The sequence below is a fragment of the Aricia agestis genome, chromosome 19 (assembly GCF_905147365.1).
Source record: "Aricia agestis chromosome 19, ilAriAges1.1, whole genome shotgun sequence".
NCBI classification, from domain to species: Eukaryota; Metazoa; Arthropoda; class Insecta; order Lepidoptera; family Lycaenidae; genus Aricia; species Aricia agestis.
This window is the reverse complement of record NC_056424.1, coordinates 13195044-13211039: the sequence shown is the minus strand read 5'-3', so window position 1 is coordinate 13211039 and position 15996 is coordinate 13195044. Positions and strand designations below refer to the sequence as shown.

The following is a 15996-nucleotide window of genomic DNA, read 5'->3' as shown; positions in this document are numbered from 1 at the left end:
TGATGATGAACACAGTATAATCCCAAAAACTAAAGACGCGGTGCTTAAGCGGAGTGCACACAGTGGGATAATTTAAGGCGCGGCCTAATATAATACGCGCCGTTTGTGACTGCGCTTGTGTTATATTAGATTTACTACTCTGTGATTATTTACAGAGTAACTACACGTAGAGCCTGGATAGTAATATAATATTAGTTGACCCGGCACGTTGTTTTGCTATATACGTTGTGAGAATGTGCTTGAGAACCGTCTGAGGGTGGAGTTATCATTTCTGAGTTCTGGCGTAGTTGAAAGTTTGCTATTCAACTACCACGTTTAGCTGTTTCTTTTAAGTTTGGCAACATACACCGCGACACGAGAAGGAGCTAGGCCGATTTCATAAAGTTTGGGATAAAGTTGACCACGCGAAGGTCATAGACTCCTTTTAAAATCGGGCAAATGTACGATTAACGCTGGACGCTCTATGAATGCAGAAATTGCGGGCGCCGGGTAGAAAATTTTAAACTAGCTGAATCAGCATACGTTGTTTTGAATCGCACGCTGTGAGAATATGCTGGAGAGCCGAGCGAGGAGCTATTGCCAGTTGTCTTTTATAACGTTGATGTATATTACAACATAACTTCAAACCACAGGATAAGCACACTAATTGCAACAAAATTAGCCCGTTGGCTTAAAAGTAGTTTGAGCAAACACTGCAACACGAAGAAATAAACTTTAATGATTTAAAGGATCAAACCTCTCTGTTTAGCTACCCTGTGCCTCGCGCTGCAATACGGAGTTACCCCCTAATACTAATCAGGGCAAATAAATTATCCCCCCCCCCTACCTCCTCCCCCGCGCAATTGCTCTGTGACCTAAACGGCGGATTAAACTTTTATTACACCGCACGCCTACTGTCTTACTGCAGTTCACTTGGTACTATGTTGAATTGTTATTATTGAAGGACTTAAAGGATATTTCGAATAGTGTGCGAGCTGGCGGTCCGGCGAAATTCAACTGTTTCTGATCAGAATTCGGACAATGTGCGTCCGGGCAAAAAGGACGAAAGTAGTTTTGAATTAATAAATTACTGGGGATCGAAAGGGTGAGTAGACGCAGCCCTAACCACACAAACGAGACTCCAGCAGCTCTGACCTTGTTGGGGAACACCAAGTTTTCCATGACTCCGGCGGCACCGGATACGAACTTAACCACCTCCATGTTTCTGCGCTTTTGGTGAGGCCATGGGATGGATGTTGGGATGATGGACCAAAACTGCTGCTACATTGCCTCATCAGCCAAAATGTTATACAATGTAGCTGTAAGTTATATATATATATATATATATATATATATATATATATATATATATATATATATATATATATATATATATATATATATATATATATATATATATATACTAGCTGTCCCGGCAAACGTTGTTTTGCCATAAATTATTTTCCCTATTTTCCTGCTTTTCTCTTGAAGGTTTTTCTGATTTTTTTTCTATAGACCTCACGGAGCCCGAGACCTTTCCAACGAATCCAAAACCGTGGAAATCGGTTCGTGCTTTCTGGAGTTATAGCGCCAGGAAGGAAAACCGAAGGAAAATGTCGTGATTCTAGTGTTTCGCCATAAAGCAGGGAGCACAATGGCTCTGGTGGCGGAACCAATAATGGCAATCTTAGGTATTATTTTCGGTTAATAAAAAATTTTCGAAAATTAATGTCTAAAACACACAAATATAACAGTACCTGAACTTTGTAGACATTTTACAAAAAATAAATACACTCCCGGGGGAGGCAACATGTGCGCAATAATCATCAAAACCTATTTTAAAAATGCTTCATAAAAATAAACATAATCAATAAGTAATAAAATAAGTCTTGTCTTCTAAATTACAAAATTATAAAAATTCCCGGTGACTCTGCTGGTAATTTTCGCCGGTAAATTTGTCATGACCTTCTTCGCCCTTTGACTCCTGCAAGATGACGTCTCGTACTTTATCGTCTAGTCTTGCCGGTTCAGCCAGCTTCCGACGTAGTGTGCGGTGTGGCGGTCCGGTCGACGTTCAAATGTTTCGTATCAGAAATTTCGGACAATGTGCGGCCGGGCTAAAGGTCTCAGCAACCAGGCCATAAGCTCCAAAAAAAAAATAGTTGTTACACTATTTGACAGGATTGGACAACAAATGTTTGACATGTAATAAACAAACCAGCATCTATTGAAATGATAAAGTATTCATGAATCATTACACATATCGAGTTTTCATTGTTTTTAAGATGTATTCTGCTATTCGGGACGGAAACAAATCCAACAAATCAAAAACCATGGCAATCGGTCCAGCCGTTCTCGAGTTATAAGTGTTGTAACAAACACGACTTTCTTTTATATATATAGATAAGAAGATACAGGGTGTAATAAAAATAAGTGATAATACTTTAGGGTGTGTACGTGTTCCTTGTAGAGAGTTCACTGTGAAAGTAGCAGCTCTGAAAGACGAATTTTTTTTTCACTTTTGTATGGGCAAGGGCCCGAGCGTCACGAGTTTCCACATACAAAAGTGAAAAAAATGTTTGGTCTTTCAGCGCTGCTACTTTCACAGTGAACTCTCTACAAGGAACACGTACACACCCTAAAGTATTATCACTTATTTTTGTTACACCCTGTATATATATATATATATATATATATATATATATATATATATATATATATATATATATATATATATTTCTTGAACACATTACAGCTACATAATAAATAATAACTTTAACTAAAATTACTAAAAAACTAAGAGCCAATAACAAGTTTCCACTAATCATGCTATATTCCTTCAGGAGATGGCTTCCAAAGAGGACGAGGGCTCCCTAACACTGGGTGGTGGTGGTCGTTGTAGGTACGTTCAGCAGGGACTGCGATAGGCTGCTGATGATTAATTATTGAGCACTAGCTGTCCCGGTGAACTTCGTGTCACTTTAAAACCTTCCCTGGACGTCTACGAATATTTTAAGACTAAAATTAGCCCAATCCGTTCAGCCATTTTCGAGTTTTAGCGTTACTAACGCAATAGAAAATCCATTTTTATATAATTACTAGCTGTCCCGGTGAACTTCGCGTCACTTAAAAACCTTCCCTGATCTTCAAGGATTATTTTAAGGCTAAAATTAGCAGAATCGGTTCAGCCGTTATCGAGTTATAACGTTACTAACACAATTGAAAATCCATTTTTATATATACAGATGTATATAGATTAGCGAACCGAAGTGTTTGACCTAGCATCACTGTTACAACCAATAACCCCATAAAAACCCCACAAGTTGAAAGTTTAGAAAAGTAAATAGAGATACCTATGTTCTTTTAGGAGGTAATTAATGCTTAAAACGAAACTTTTGCCATTTTTTTTAATTATTGTGTATTTTTATTGTTAGATTTATTAGAAAATTTTGTAGATAATTTATTTAATTTGTTTGTATGATAATGATATTATATTTAAATAATGTATAAACTAAAATATAGTATTCAGTTATAATAATTCTTCTTAAATCTTTTACTAGCTAGTAGCTAATTAGTAGTTAATTTAAGTTAATTTAAAATAAAAATATTATTCATGGACCATTTCAGTTAGTGGCTGAGAGATGACAATAATCGTTAAAATATATTAATCAAAACACTGCAGAAGGCTGCTACATTAAATATTTACTTCATAACGCAGTCAAGAGGGCAAAAAATATTAGATTACACAAAAATCCGCCTAAATCGCTACGGCGATCCGCCCAAGATGTGTTTTTAACGCACACACGCCAGTACACGCTCCCCAACACAACACACATACGCACACACACACAATGTGACATTTATAGACGCGTCAGCTGAAAACCAAAGCCAAGCGAAAACCGCTCTTAACACAACACACTAAGAAGCACGCAACACACTTGTAAGTTCGATAAATTAGGATATTTCAAAAGTCGAATACAACACTCTTAATGTTTTGTTGCTCTTTTTATACTGTGTTCTAAACGAACGGGATAAGGTTAAAAATTAAATGGCGCGTCGTAAAAGATATGTCATGTCTGTGCTCCGAATGCGAAGAGCTTTCCGAGCGGCACCGAGCGCGGCCGAGCGAGACCGAGCGCGTACCGATCCGGCCCGAGCGGCGCCGAGACGCAGCGAGCGCCACGAATGCATTACCATGCCGTCTTAGGGCTGTCTACCAAGAAAATTGCACAGAAAAAAAATTATGGCCTACGTCTGTAATTTCTATTGATTTTTATCGAATTTTGGTTTGATATTGAAACTGTTTAGAGAAAACGGTTGCAACTTTTTTTTTAAATATTATTTAAAAATAATTGAAACAAGATAGAGCTGTGGACTTCAATGTATCATTTTTTCTACACAATTGAAAAAGCTTGGGCAATCATAACTTATTTTAATAAATTATAATTACACAACTCAGTATCTTTAACGAAGTTTTTCTTGAGCATTAAAATATCCATAGTTACACTTATATTAGGAAAATAGGTAACGTAACAACTTTATAATATTCAATTCAGCCATCTTGCACGATTCTTTTCTCTGCAACTATTTTGCGTTCATCTCGCGCTGAAACAGCACAGCCCGAGCGATGTTAAATAATTACGTTAATAATCGGAAAAGCTTTTGTGTCGCAGCCCTAATGGCTGGGCGGGGAGGGGAAAAGCGGCGCGGGGCGGGGCGGGGAGGGCGGGGGCGGGGCGCGCGGCGCGGGGCAGGCGGCCCGCCAGTCCGACGCGGCGCGCCGCGTAGCTCGCACGCGACATGCGCGCCCTCTAGCGTATTATGTTCCTCCCCGACCTCCCGCGAGCCTGCATGGTGGACGACGTAGCGACGTACCTCCAAGCGCCCTCCTCGGGACAGGTGGCTACAATATATTAACAACAAAACCCATATGTAATTAACAATGATCATATTAACAGATGTTGTGAGCTAATGTTCGCTTACCTAAGCCGCAGCCGCCCGGGTATTTTCGGGTACGCCGACTCCGACACGTGATGTCTTCAGCTTTCGAAGGTACTGTGCACGTGCCAAAAAGGGGTCGCCCGTTTGAGGTTCGAAAACAAAGTTTGTAAACAGATCAATATGATCTGCGGACTCCGCGACGAAATGTAGCGTGTTTTCGTCGTAGCGGTACGATTTCGTTCTATTTTAGATTCCGATCTATATCTACATCTTTGCTGCACTTTCATGTGCTTGATCTATAAACTGCCGCAAGATTTACGTCGGATGCACCACAAACAATGAGCATTCGAATATTAGATTCTTGTCCCACAGTATCATAAAACTATAACGCATCGCACTAGAGCTAAAAGAAATTAAATGAAAACCTTTCGTGACATTATTTTACTTTAAATGTATTCGAAATTTAAAAAAGTCAACCACGTGTTCTAAAATGTGTCAAAATTGGTCCGACATTCGACGTGCCGATTCCCTTTTCGAATTCGATGTTCCAAATTCAAGCGTGACTTTTAATTCCGACTTATTTCTGGCCAGGAAATAAACAAGTTAATTCCATAAATATTTTGTGCGTAAATTCAGTGCTAAATGATTTCAGCTTCAGTTTATCAGTTAATGGGGAGGGTTTAAGGGGAAGATAGTAAATCGATATAGTTTGAACAAGACGTGAGTAAGCCAACTGCAGGCGGACTACGCCATCGCCGGTTCCGCAGTCTGGATGTTTTTGCCGCTTCTTGCAATAAAAAAAAAAACAAAACATAAGTAACCTTTTTAGAGATGCTGCGGTTTTTGATTTTGAAAATGGACTTGTTTTAATGTTACAAACTTGAAAATTGTATTGTTTTTACACGGATAAAGATGGGTAATCATATTTTTTCCTTTGCGGTCTAATAATAAATTAATAATTATGTTTAGCACTCTTACAAAAATTTTACAGACTTCCTCTACTAACATTTATAATTTATATTATGTTTTAAGTTTTAACTAATAATTATTGTTTTTTAACTTTTTTTTTAAACAGCCTTCAAAGTTGTTGTTTGATTAAACAACTTAGATAGGTACTTAATAATAAATGAATTTCAGTTTAGACAATCAGAATATAAGTTTCATATTATACAGTGTGATTACATTGTTTATTTAGGTGACCTAGCTTTTGGGTAATATGAAAAGTCCAAATTCATTTCATTTGGATTGTGGACAAACATTGTAATTCGACAGGGTAGTTCGTATATCTCGATTCCTATCCGATTACTCATTATTAAGGACCGTTATCCAAAATATTTAAACAGTATGTAATGCAATATCAATGAAAAACAATGTTTTAATTGCTGACCTTACAAGTTTTCAGTAGCGAAAATGAAAACCCTATTTTGAACAGTGGTACAAATGTATATTCGTATATAGAAAGAAAATATAGAGCATTGTATACTAATGTATTTGAAATTGTATCAAATCACAAAAGCAATGTGAATTCGGAGAATATCTAAATTAGACAAATTAAAGGGAATTTAAAAAATGAAACATTTTTTATATTAAGTATGCCAAAAACATAAAATGTGTATCAAAGCGTTAACTATTAATTATGTTTAAGCTTCATTAGATAGTTAATTAAAAATAAGTAACAGCTTTTTAAGTATATAAATAAATTAATAACCCTCCTTTTTGCTTCGCCGTAGTCGGGTAAAAAAGTATTTAATATTCATGGTATACGATTTATCCAATTAAAAAATTAGCAAATTGTCTACGGTTTTAGTTCCCCATTTAAACTGAGATATTGGTGTAAAATAATATGAAACGTTTTTGCGCGAGCTAAGTCAGTTCGCTCGGTTTAGCTTATTCAGCACAACAGAATCACTTGAGCAGAACAACTAGAATTTTAAGCTCTCCATTTAAAATTCTAACTTAAGAATACCTTTTGTGCTAGGAATGTTTTTAAACGGCGAATTTTGTTTTGTTTTTGTATGCTCCGAATATGCAAAGGTTTCGAGTAGGTTATGTATTTAAGATGTTCTATAAAGGTATAAATCTTATTTATTAATTTATTTTAACTGTTAACTATTAAATTAATAGTATACATAGTTCCAATATTTATTAATTTATTTAATTGTTAGCAATTAAAATGAATTAATTGTTAACAATTAAAATAAATTAATAAATAAGATTCTTATTCCTAAGAAGTAGAAATTATCAAGTCCAGGTTAGTTATGAAGGATGAATAGAAATGATAGTTAATTATAACTATCAGTAACTCCTTGAAGCGTCTATCGGATATCGGCTCAGGAATAACTTTTGGATGAAATATATTTTAATATTTATGGGCGTCGACGAAAACAAGCACTTTTAACTCAGTACTACTTATCAAGTCTAGGACCCGAACTAAAAAAAATAATAATTAAAAAACCACAGCTCACAATACTTATAAAATAAAATTAGAGTCGGCACGACTGTTCAGGTACCATGCTAGTATCCAGCTTATTAAAAAAATGGGGGTCGGCACCACCATTGATGTCTATGCTAGTATCTAGCTCAATAAAAAAATTGGAGGCGGCAACACATTGAGATTTCTGCTAGTATCCAGCTCATTAAAAAAATTGGAGTCGGCACCACCGATGAGGTCCCCAAACTACCCGGCCGGCTCGCCAGCGGCCCGCGCATCGGTGTTACAGATATACTCGATGTTACCCCCCCTCCTCGTGTTGTTTGTTTTCTCTTTCTATCACCTTTTCTTACCACTTCGGTGTTGGATGTTTTTCACTAACTGTTAATGTTGATAAACGTGTACTAATAGTGCGTGTTGCTTGAGACATGTCGCGCGACAAATGTTACAAAACATATGTTGCGTTGCTTAAAAAGATTATTTTCTTAGGGGCTGTATCACCGTTCTCTGATAACTGCCAAATAGGCTATCCATAAGTTATCTGAAAGATAGAGTAAGTCAGATAAGCTGTGGATAGTCTATCCGGCACTCATCAGGAAGTGGTGAAAAAGGCTCTTAATGTTTTAAAATGTAACATGATAAAATAACACAAAATTATTGCTATGCATTTAATGTTTCATGCAACACTGTATATATTTTACAATTTTCAGTGTTTTTTTTCATTGTCTGAAAAAAGATAATTCGTACCTTTACTTTGCCCTACTTTATACATTCCAAAAAAAAGCCAAATTTATCTTTTTTCAGACTAATAGTGAATAATGTTGATGTGCATGATTCCTGAATGCACTGAACCCTGAGCAAGAATGTTGCACGTATTTTTTACTGTTTTTTTTTCATTTCCCGAATTCCAAAGGCAAAGGAAAGTCCATTAGTCGATTGGATTGGAACGCTGCGGTTATCCAATAATCCCGCACGGATTATACAAATTACATACAATCATACACGGGTTTTATAGTGTATGATATTTATATTACGTTATTACACGCATATTTTAATACTACGAATGAGTGGTTTTTCGATTGTATTATCTAAATTAATACTGATTCGAAACTAATTGGAAACAACCAGTTTATTGTGCTTATAGTTTATAGGTAGAGGATTATAGTAGTGATATAAGTAGTAAAGAAGGCCTTAGTTTAGGTTTAGAATTAGAAGAGAACATTAAACAGTATTTCGAGAACCTAAGAGACACAGAAACGAGATGCAATTCGATGATGCAAAAAAGCATCACAAATATTTACGATGATGTCGCATTTTGTTGGCTTTTATTTTGAAGAATATAAAAAGGGTAAAAATATAAATAAGAGCTTCAAAAACGTTATTAAAGCGTACTCATCACGTAGTCAGGTTCTCAGACTTTTAAAGATATTATTCCACTATTTATGGCCGGTTCTGATATAAGTATATTATTTTGATGAAAGTTAACTTTATCCAATTCAATGAGATAGTGATTAAATAAACTCCGATCAAATAACAATAACTTGCTTTTGTTCAAGAACAGAAGTGTATTAATTTATTATGCTCCTTAAGAGGATTCCACACCGCCCTTTTTTCCATACAAACGTTGTCCCCTGTTTCCTCCCTGGATAATGCTAGTAGAGTTATAATTTTTTTCCTGAATATCTACGGCCACTAATACAATGTCCCACTGTTTTCTTTTTTTTCATAATTTAATTATTAAATAAGATATGAACGTTCAAAAACCCAAAAAAATGGCCAGATTTTCCACTGTGTTCAAACGTCCAGAAAACAGATTTGGCTAGATTATACAAAAAAAGCAAAACATAGGAACACAGCTCAAGCCTTTTTTTAATCTTTAATGAAAAAAGTACTTAAATCAGTTAAGTTTTGGAGAAGGAATCAGGGGACAACGAATCGTTGATTTTCTGGATTTTCTGCAGTTGTCTCTTCTCTATAGGCTTGAGGTAAGGGAGACAGCTATAGATATTACACGTACTTTTTTTTCATTTCTCTAGCCCCTGTTGTATCCTCTTAATGTAGCTACGACAGTAGACGCGTAGCGCGCACGTAGTACATGTATTTTCCAACTATTCGCTAAATATATTTTGTCTATTGATGCACGCGCATTACGACTCCTGTAGCCTTAGCACGGCCACCAGTAGAAATGCGAATATATGGACAAACTGTGGACATAAACTAAAGGTGCCGTCCTGATCTTTACCGCGGCCAATCACGACCGACAAAAATTCAATTAAAATGCCACTTTATGACAGACTATAGTATATGTCATATAGTAGGATCTTATTTGAATTTTTAGGACTATAGTCTGTCATAAAGTGGCATTTTAATTGAATTTTTGGGAACGAAAAAAGATCGGAACGCTACCTTAAGTTTATCTCCACAGTTTGTTGATACTTTCGCATTTCTACTGGTGGCCGTGCTAAGGCTACAGGTAAACCAAGAAAATTACACCCCTAGATGGGGTAAATCTATTTTTACCTCCTTTAGGCGTCTTATTTAAAAATGTCGTTTCTAGGTGGTTGCCTAAATATTTTCAAGTTTTACATCTTACATTTTTAAGGATTGGTTTATTACGACAGTCGACAGCAAACTAAACACAATCTGTGGGTTTAACATTGCGTTTGGCGGCAGGAAAAACTCCGTCTGAAGCTGAAAACAACTTTAAAATTAGAACGCGCAATTTGCGTGGACCATAGACAATTTTTTTTCGTTTTCGCGAAGGTCAGTGCGGTCGATGACAGGGGTCCGTTTGGCAGGCGACACTTGGCAGCCGACGGTGTTACGCGCTGTTTAACGTTTATTCCTTTGCATTAAAAGACTTTTGATTGCATTGCAACTTTTTGCACAATCTGGGAGTACTTGGTGCCATCTGGTTTAGGTTTTACTGTTAATTGTTACGTTTAAAGTCTGATTGGACTTTGTTACGTAGATGAAATTTTTCCGGTCCTGGATATTGACAATATGCGAGAAATTTTGTTTTTTTTTTTCGGTTGTAGAATTGCATAGCCAAGCGGCAAATTTTTTGTGTAGGTTTCGATACGAGTATAACGAAAGTCATATTGGAAATCTACACATAGAGAGATAATGAATATAATTAAAGTTTTCTACTGTTTGGTATAAAATACAGACAAGTAATATTGCTCAACATTTACGTTAAGTAAACTTTTTTTTATCGTGAAAAGACTGAAGATAACAATTGTCTATCTTTTATTCGGGCACCATGGATTATGAATAAATTTTTATAGCGCACTGCGACACCATGCAGTCTTAATGGTGTTCCCTACGAACCCAGATTTTCCAGGCAATTTATTGCGAAATGACGTAATAGGAAAGTTAAGAAAGGCTAAGGTTTTTTGAAGTTAATAAGAAAGCCTTATATTTTTAAATATAATAAGAAAGCCTTATATTTTTTAATATAATAGGAAAACCTTATTTTAAAAATAATTTATATTAATAGTAGATTCTTAACTGGACTAATACTTAGGCTACTTTTTATCACTAAAATTTATTTCGTAATACCACTTTAAGTTACAACGAAAAGTGTTAGGGGCATATTCGGTAATGGCGGTTAAAGTTAATCATTAGTTAAATATTAATGTTCACTTTCTCGTTCTGTTTATTATGAAAGAGAGGTTATTATATTTATCTCCGATGCATTCTGGTATTTTATTCAATAGGTTTTCGTGATTTATTAAAAATAGGTTTTTCTTCCATTCCATTAATTTTGTTCTGGGCACTACATGAGATCGTAAGCAAGCCTAATAATAAAATGGTAGCAACATTATTATTTAAAATAAATTACTATTTATTCAAGAGAACATATAGAATAACGATCTTTAGTTATTTGTAGGGACGTTTTATTAACATTGTTGTGTTTACATTATGTACTGCGTCGTGAAAGAGTACATTGTTATTTAAAGTGATGATGAAGATATTTCAGCGGACACTGCAAATTTTCCGCCATAAAATGGAGCCTATGTACGCCAGTGATCTATATATTTAATTCCATTCAATATCTTTATTTGCACAAAACATGATAAAATATGTTACAAATTAGCGTAAAAATAGTACATGTTTTGTCGTTCGTTCGTTTATTTTATGTTATTACATACGTACTTTTATTAAACTTTGTAGTTTTTGATAGTGTTAAAAATTTGATCGACGAAATATGAAAATTAATGAAAAAAGCTTTTATAGAGAAATATGCGAAGAAAACTTAATGTATTTGTTAAAAGGTCCCGTTACCTAAAGGGTAAAAGCCCTTTGCGTACGGAACCATCAAAATATAACAATGATTCAATGAATAAGAGATGGATTCATCGTAAAACAAACGATTCTTTTAGGAAAGTCAAAATCGTCGAGGAAAGTCCAGGAAAGTTGAGGAAAATCCAGAAAAGTCTTGGTGGTATTCGCTATATTATGTCCTACATTATGTCGTATTTTTTCGAAGTTGAGTCACATTCCATAGACAATTATAGAGCGCACCTGTCAAATTTGACATTGACAGTGGCAAGAGTCAAGGACGCACGCGGTGGGCGAGTGATGCCAATTCTTGGCAAATCACTCTGTATTGTACACAAGCACTGATGATCAGGCGTGAAAAAGTGTTGGCGTTTCCGGGATCAAAACTACTCATGAAAAAGACCATAGACTTATAATGTACTGTCGTAGGTTTATGAAAACAACTGCAGAGCTTGAAGTTCAAATTTTTAAAAATTTTAATTCGTCATCGTATTGTTAAGTTTACAGTACGATTTCAATTATTATTATTTTCGGTTGTTTTCGTTGTCTATACATTTTATATTTTTCATATGAGGTCTTCACTCATGGTATCTTATTAATTTTTTCGCGATCCGTTCGTATATTTATTATGATTGGGTCGCAATGATGAAATACTCAAACCAGATATGTTACTACCGCGCGCGTTGTGAAGCTTCAAATACGGCCCAATTGGGCCGTCTGTTGTTTAGTCTTCATCGAGCGCAGTCACGAACGTGCCGCGTCTTGTCTTACCTAAATAAATTGAAAATGACGTCGTGCGTGTTTCGAAAATGTACCAATTATGACTCGAAAGTAAACAAAACACATGGAATCTTTTACCACCTGTCTTGATTGCAATAAATACCTCGATTATTTACATTTTCAATTATTTTTTCGAACAATCTGGAAAAAATCGAATTTTCGTCATAGCTCAGGCGAAGAAAGAGACAGCGATACCATACGACGTTTAAAAATAGAACTGTCTCTTTTATGTAAATGGTTTTTCGTATCTATTGTTTCACTTATCTGTCAAATTTGTCAATGTCTGCAATTTTAAATTTGAAAATTGTTCGGAAGAGATTTAAGCCGGAAAATAGTATGGACGTAACATATCTGTATAAGTAGAATATCATTGTTGGGTCGCCTTTCGCAAAGCAAAAAATATATAAAAGTAATTTATGGATACAAATAAGATTTTAACTTAATATATTGTCAAAGTTTTCAGATGGAAGCTTGAGCACGTCCGAGGTATTTGTCAAACATCACAATCAGTACAAATTTTGAAGTTCGGGTATTAAACTTACGGATAGTCTTTTCTTTGCGATAGTGAAAAAGCTCTGGGGGGTGAGCCAAAATCTTTTCGTTTTCGCTTCGTTATAGAATCGCCGTTGAAAATGTATGGAATTGACATAAGGGTTCGTTAATATGACGTTGACGTTCGACTCTTCTTAAGTCAATTCCATACATTTTGATCGGCGATTCTATAATGAAGCGAAAACGAAAAAGTTTCGGCTAAATGACTCGGTTTCGCAATTTTTCTTATTTACTTCTAAAAGGGAAAGCCTATCCCTTTATTTTTTCTTAATAAAAGCTAACGGACCTCAAAATATGTCTCTACCAAGTGTAATTGAAATCAATGGACATACATAATATGGTGTTTGACTTTCGTAACCCGATGAACTTCATAACAAATAACAATTTATTCCTAATACAAACTTTTCCTGATCTTTCACGAATATTTCTAGACTAAAATTAGACAAATCGGTTCATCCGTTCGTGAGTTTCAGCGTTACTTACTAACATTCATTTTTATTTATATACATATACAGGGTGTTACAAAAATAAGTGATAATACTTTAGGGTGTGTACCTGTTCCTTGTAGCGAGTTCATTGTGAAAGTAGCAGCGCTGAAAGACCAACATTTTTTTTCACTTTTGTATGGGGAAACTCGTGACGCTCGGGCCCTTGCCTACACAAAAGTGAAAAAAAAAATTCGTCTTTCAGAGCTGCTACTTTCACAGTGAACTCTCTACAAGGAACACGCACACACCCTAAAGTATTATCACTTATTTTTGTTACACACTGTATACGATATTATGTTCGGAGTTGATATTCAACAGTAAACGATAGCTCAACCATTTTGTAATATTACAAGAAAACTTTGCTATAACCTCAGAAGTTAGAAATTACATTAACTTAAACAGGTAAGCGGGTATCTCTTGCCCCTATATCCCCGTGGGGATGAGATGTGGGGTCGCGTGGGGTGGTGTGTTGCTGACGTGTCCGATGCGACGATACGATATCTGAACTCTTGGACCCGGTTATCAATAGATTACCTTATTGACAAAGTGTCTTTATGGTACAAAATATCCGCCATCTCACAATAAGCTTTTTTAAGATGACGGTTTGGAAAAATTAAAAGTACGCCATCTTGAAAATGGATATTATTTTCTAAGATGGCGCTTTTGGAAAAATTTAAAATAATTTGTTGATTGTATTCGTAGATTTTATCTCTCAGATTTATAAATAGGTTGGTCAGTCAAAAGGCCGACACTTTATGAACTATGATTGATAACAATGATTGCCAAGATAGCGACTATCAACTTCGATTATGGGCAAATATAGACGAATATGCCACACGTTCGTAATCGCTGGTATTGGTTCATCGTATACCAAATGGAGATGCCGCTTACAGTTTATTTTCAAAACAATTTTTCGAGCTTAAAAGTAAATTACAATCACTCAACAACTAGGTCATTAGTTAAATGACGGAAAGTTGTTGAAAAGATTCAGCAGTAGATGATGCTGTGACGTACGTGTTAAACGAAATCTAATTTGCTTCGTACATTTTTAAGATAAAATTGAAGCAAAATTTGTCCCAAGCTGCCTATTAGATTTGTGCAAAATTGTATTAAAATCAGATTAGTTTTTGAGGCTATTCTAAATCTAAATAAACTATCAAATTTTAATAAACCTCTCAATATAAATGAATATTATAGTATTTTAGATTATTAAATTTGGCTACAAGATAATCAAAATTTGTACAGGGAGACCCGACCCCTGATAAACTGGGAACATGGGGTGGACAAAGAAGAGGCTACAAGAGAATTAAAATCGTTTCAATGGTTTAAACGTGAAGAGGTAACGAATAGTAGAATAGTACGAGAAGTCTATAGAAGTCCAAGAATACTATAAGAAGTCCTCATTCCGAAAAAATAATATTATATGACTTAGCTTCAAAGATTAGTCTAGGAGATTAAAGCGACTTAAAATTTTATTTCAATTTCAAATCGAATTGAGTCTGAAAAAATAATTTCATTGCACGGATTATATAAGTCATTTCACGATCGGGTAGGCTGCAAGAAGGTATTATAGCTGCTATTCTAGATGCAGGGGGTTCATGCAAACAGTATCGAAACAATAACGAAGTGATAACGAAGTTGGATAGTATTTAGTAAAATATCAGGGATTAACTACATGATTTGTTGAGTGACTTAGGGCCACATTCAGACAATGATAACTTAATTTTAATTTAATGAATTTGCCAAAAATTTGCGACTGTTTCCCATTTTTACTCAACTGCACCAAAAGAAGTTTGTTGTATATTCGTTTACCACTCAAGGTTATAATCGGGGTTTTACAATTGACATTATTAGATTCGTCTGAGCTTGAGAGTAACAAGTGACTATGTAAACTTACTGACTCCTAATTTTGAGTATCGTCTCTACAAATCTCATTTCCTTATTGAAATATAGCTGAAGGACAAGGGCATATGGCAACTGGTTTCGGCAACCCCAGAATTGTCTCTAAACCTTTAAACTCCTTATCAAAATATAGCCGAAGGACAATAGCATCATGACTAGGTGTTTCAGGCAGCCCAGGGGCCCCGGATGTCGAGGAAGCTCATTACCGTATGACAATATTTCCCAACGATCGGTCCATTTTTCCGATAATAGAATGTTCCGTCCCCGTCGGGCGGCGTTGCGCAAACGGCCCGGCCCGGCTAAATTTAGTTCTGCAACACTGCATCCGTACCATTAACACCGCGCCCGCACGATATATGGAGACCGCATACTCGCAGCCAGATTTTCGGCCGCACAAATTGCCGGATAATATTCAATTAGCGCCGATATTGATGGCGGCCGTTTCGGTCGGCGCAGCTGGCCCGACAGCGCCTAGTTTTCCGTCCCCCGAGGTACGCGGAGCCACTAAATATAACGCGTCCGCCCGGCGCGCGGTCGCCGTGACGTCACGCAAAGGTAAGGACTCCGAAATAGCAAGGACGTCCGATACACGCGTATTCCGGGCGACGGTATCTCGATAATTACGCAAGATCCAACATG

The 15996-nt window shown here is 36.0% G+C and overlaps 1 protein-coding gene across 13 annotated transcripts in view; it reads left to right on the top strand.

The window, feature by feature from the left end:
• Positions 1-4756: 4756 nt before the first annotated feature.
• Positions 4757-15996, top strand: part of LOC121736346 (nuclear factor 1 B-type) — a 69707-nt gene continuing 58467 nt past the window's right edge. For 12 of the 13 annotated variants that reach the window (XR_006036998.1, XM_042127485.1, XM_042127481.1 and 9 more), the window contains exon 1: positions 4757-4878. Coding sequence is in view for 11 of the 13 variants with exons in the window: in XM_042127485.1 (XP_041983419.1) it covers positions 4801-4878 (78 nt within the window). In the remaining 2 variants the exon portion in view is untranslated. Of the gene's footprint in view, positions 4912-15996 lie in introns of all 13 variants that reach the window. The other variant, XM_042127483.1, reaches the window with a different exon arrangement.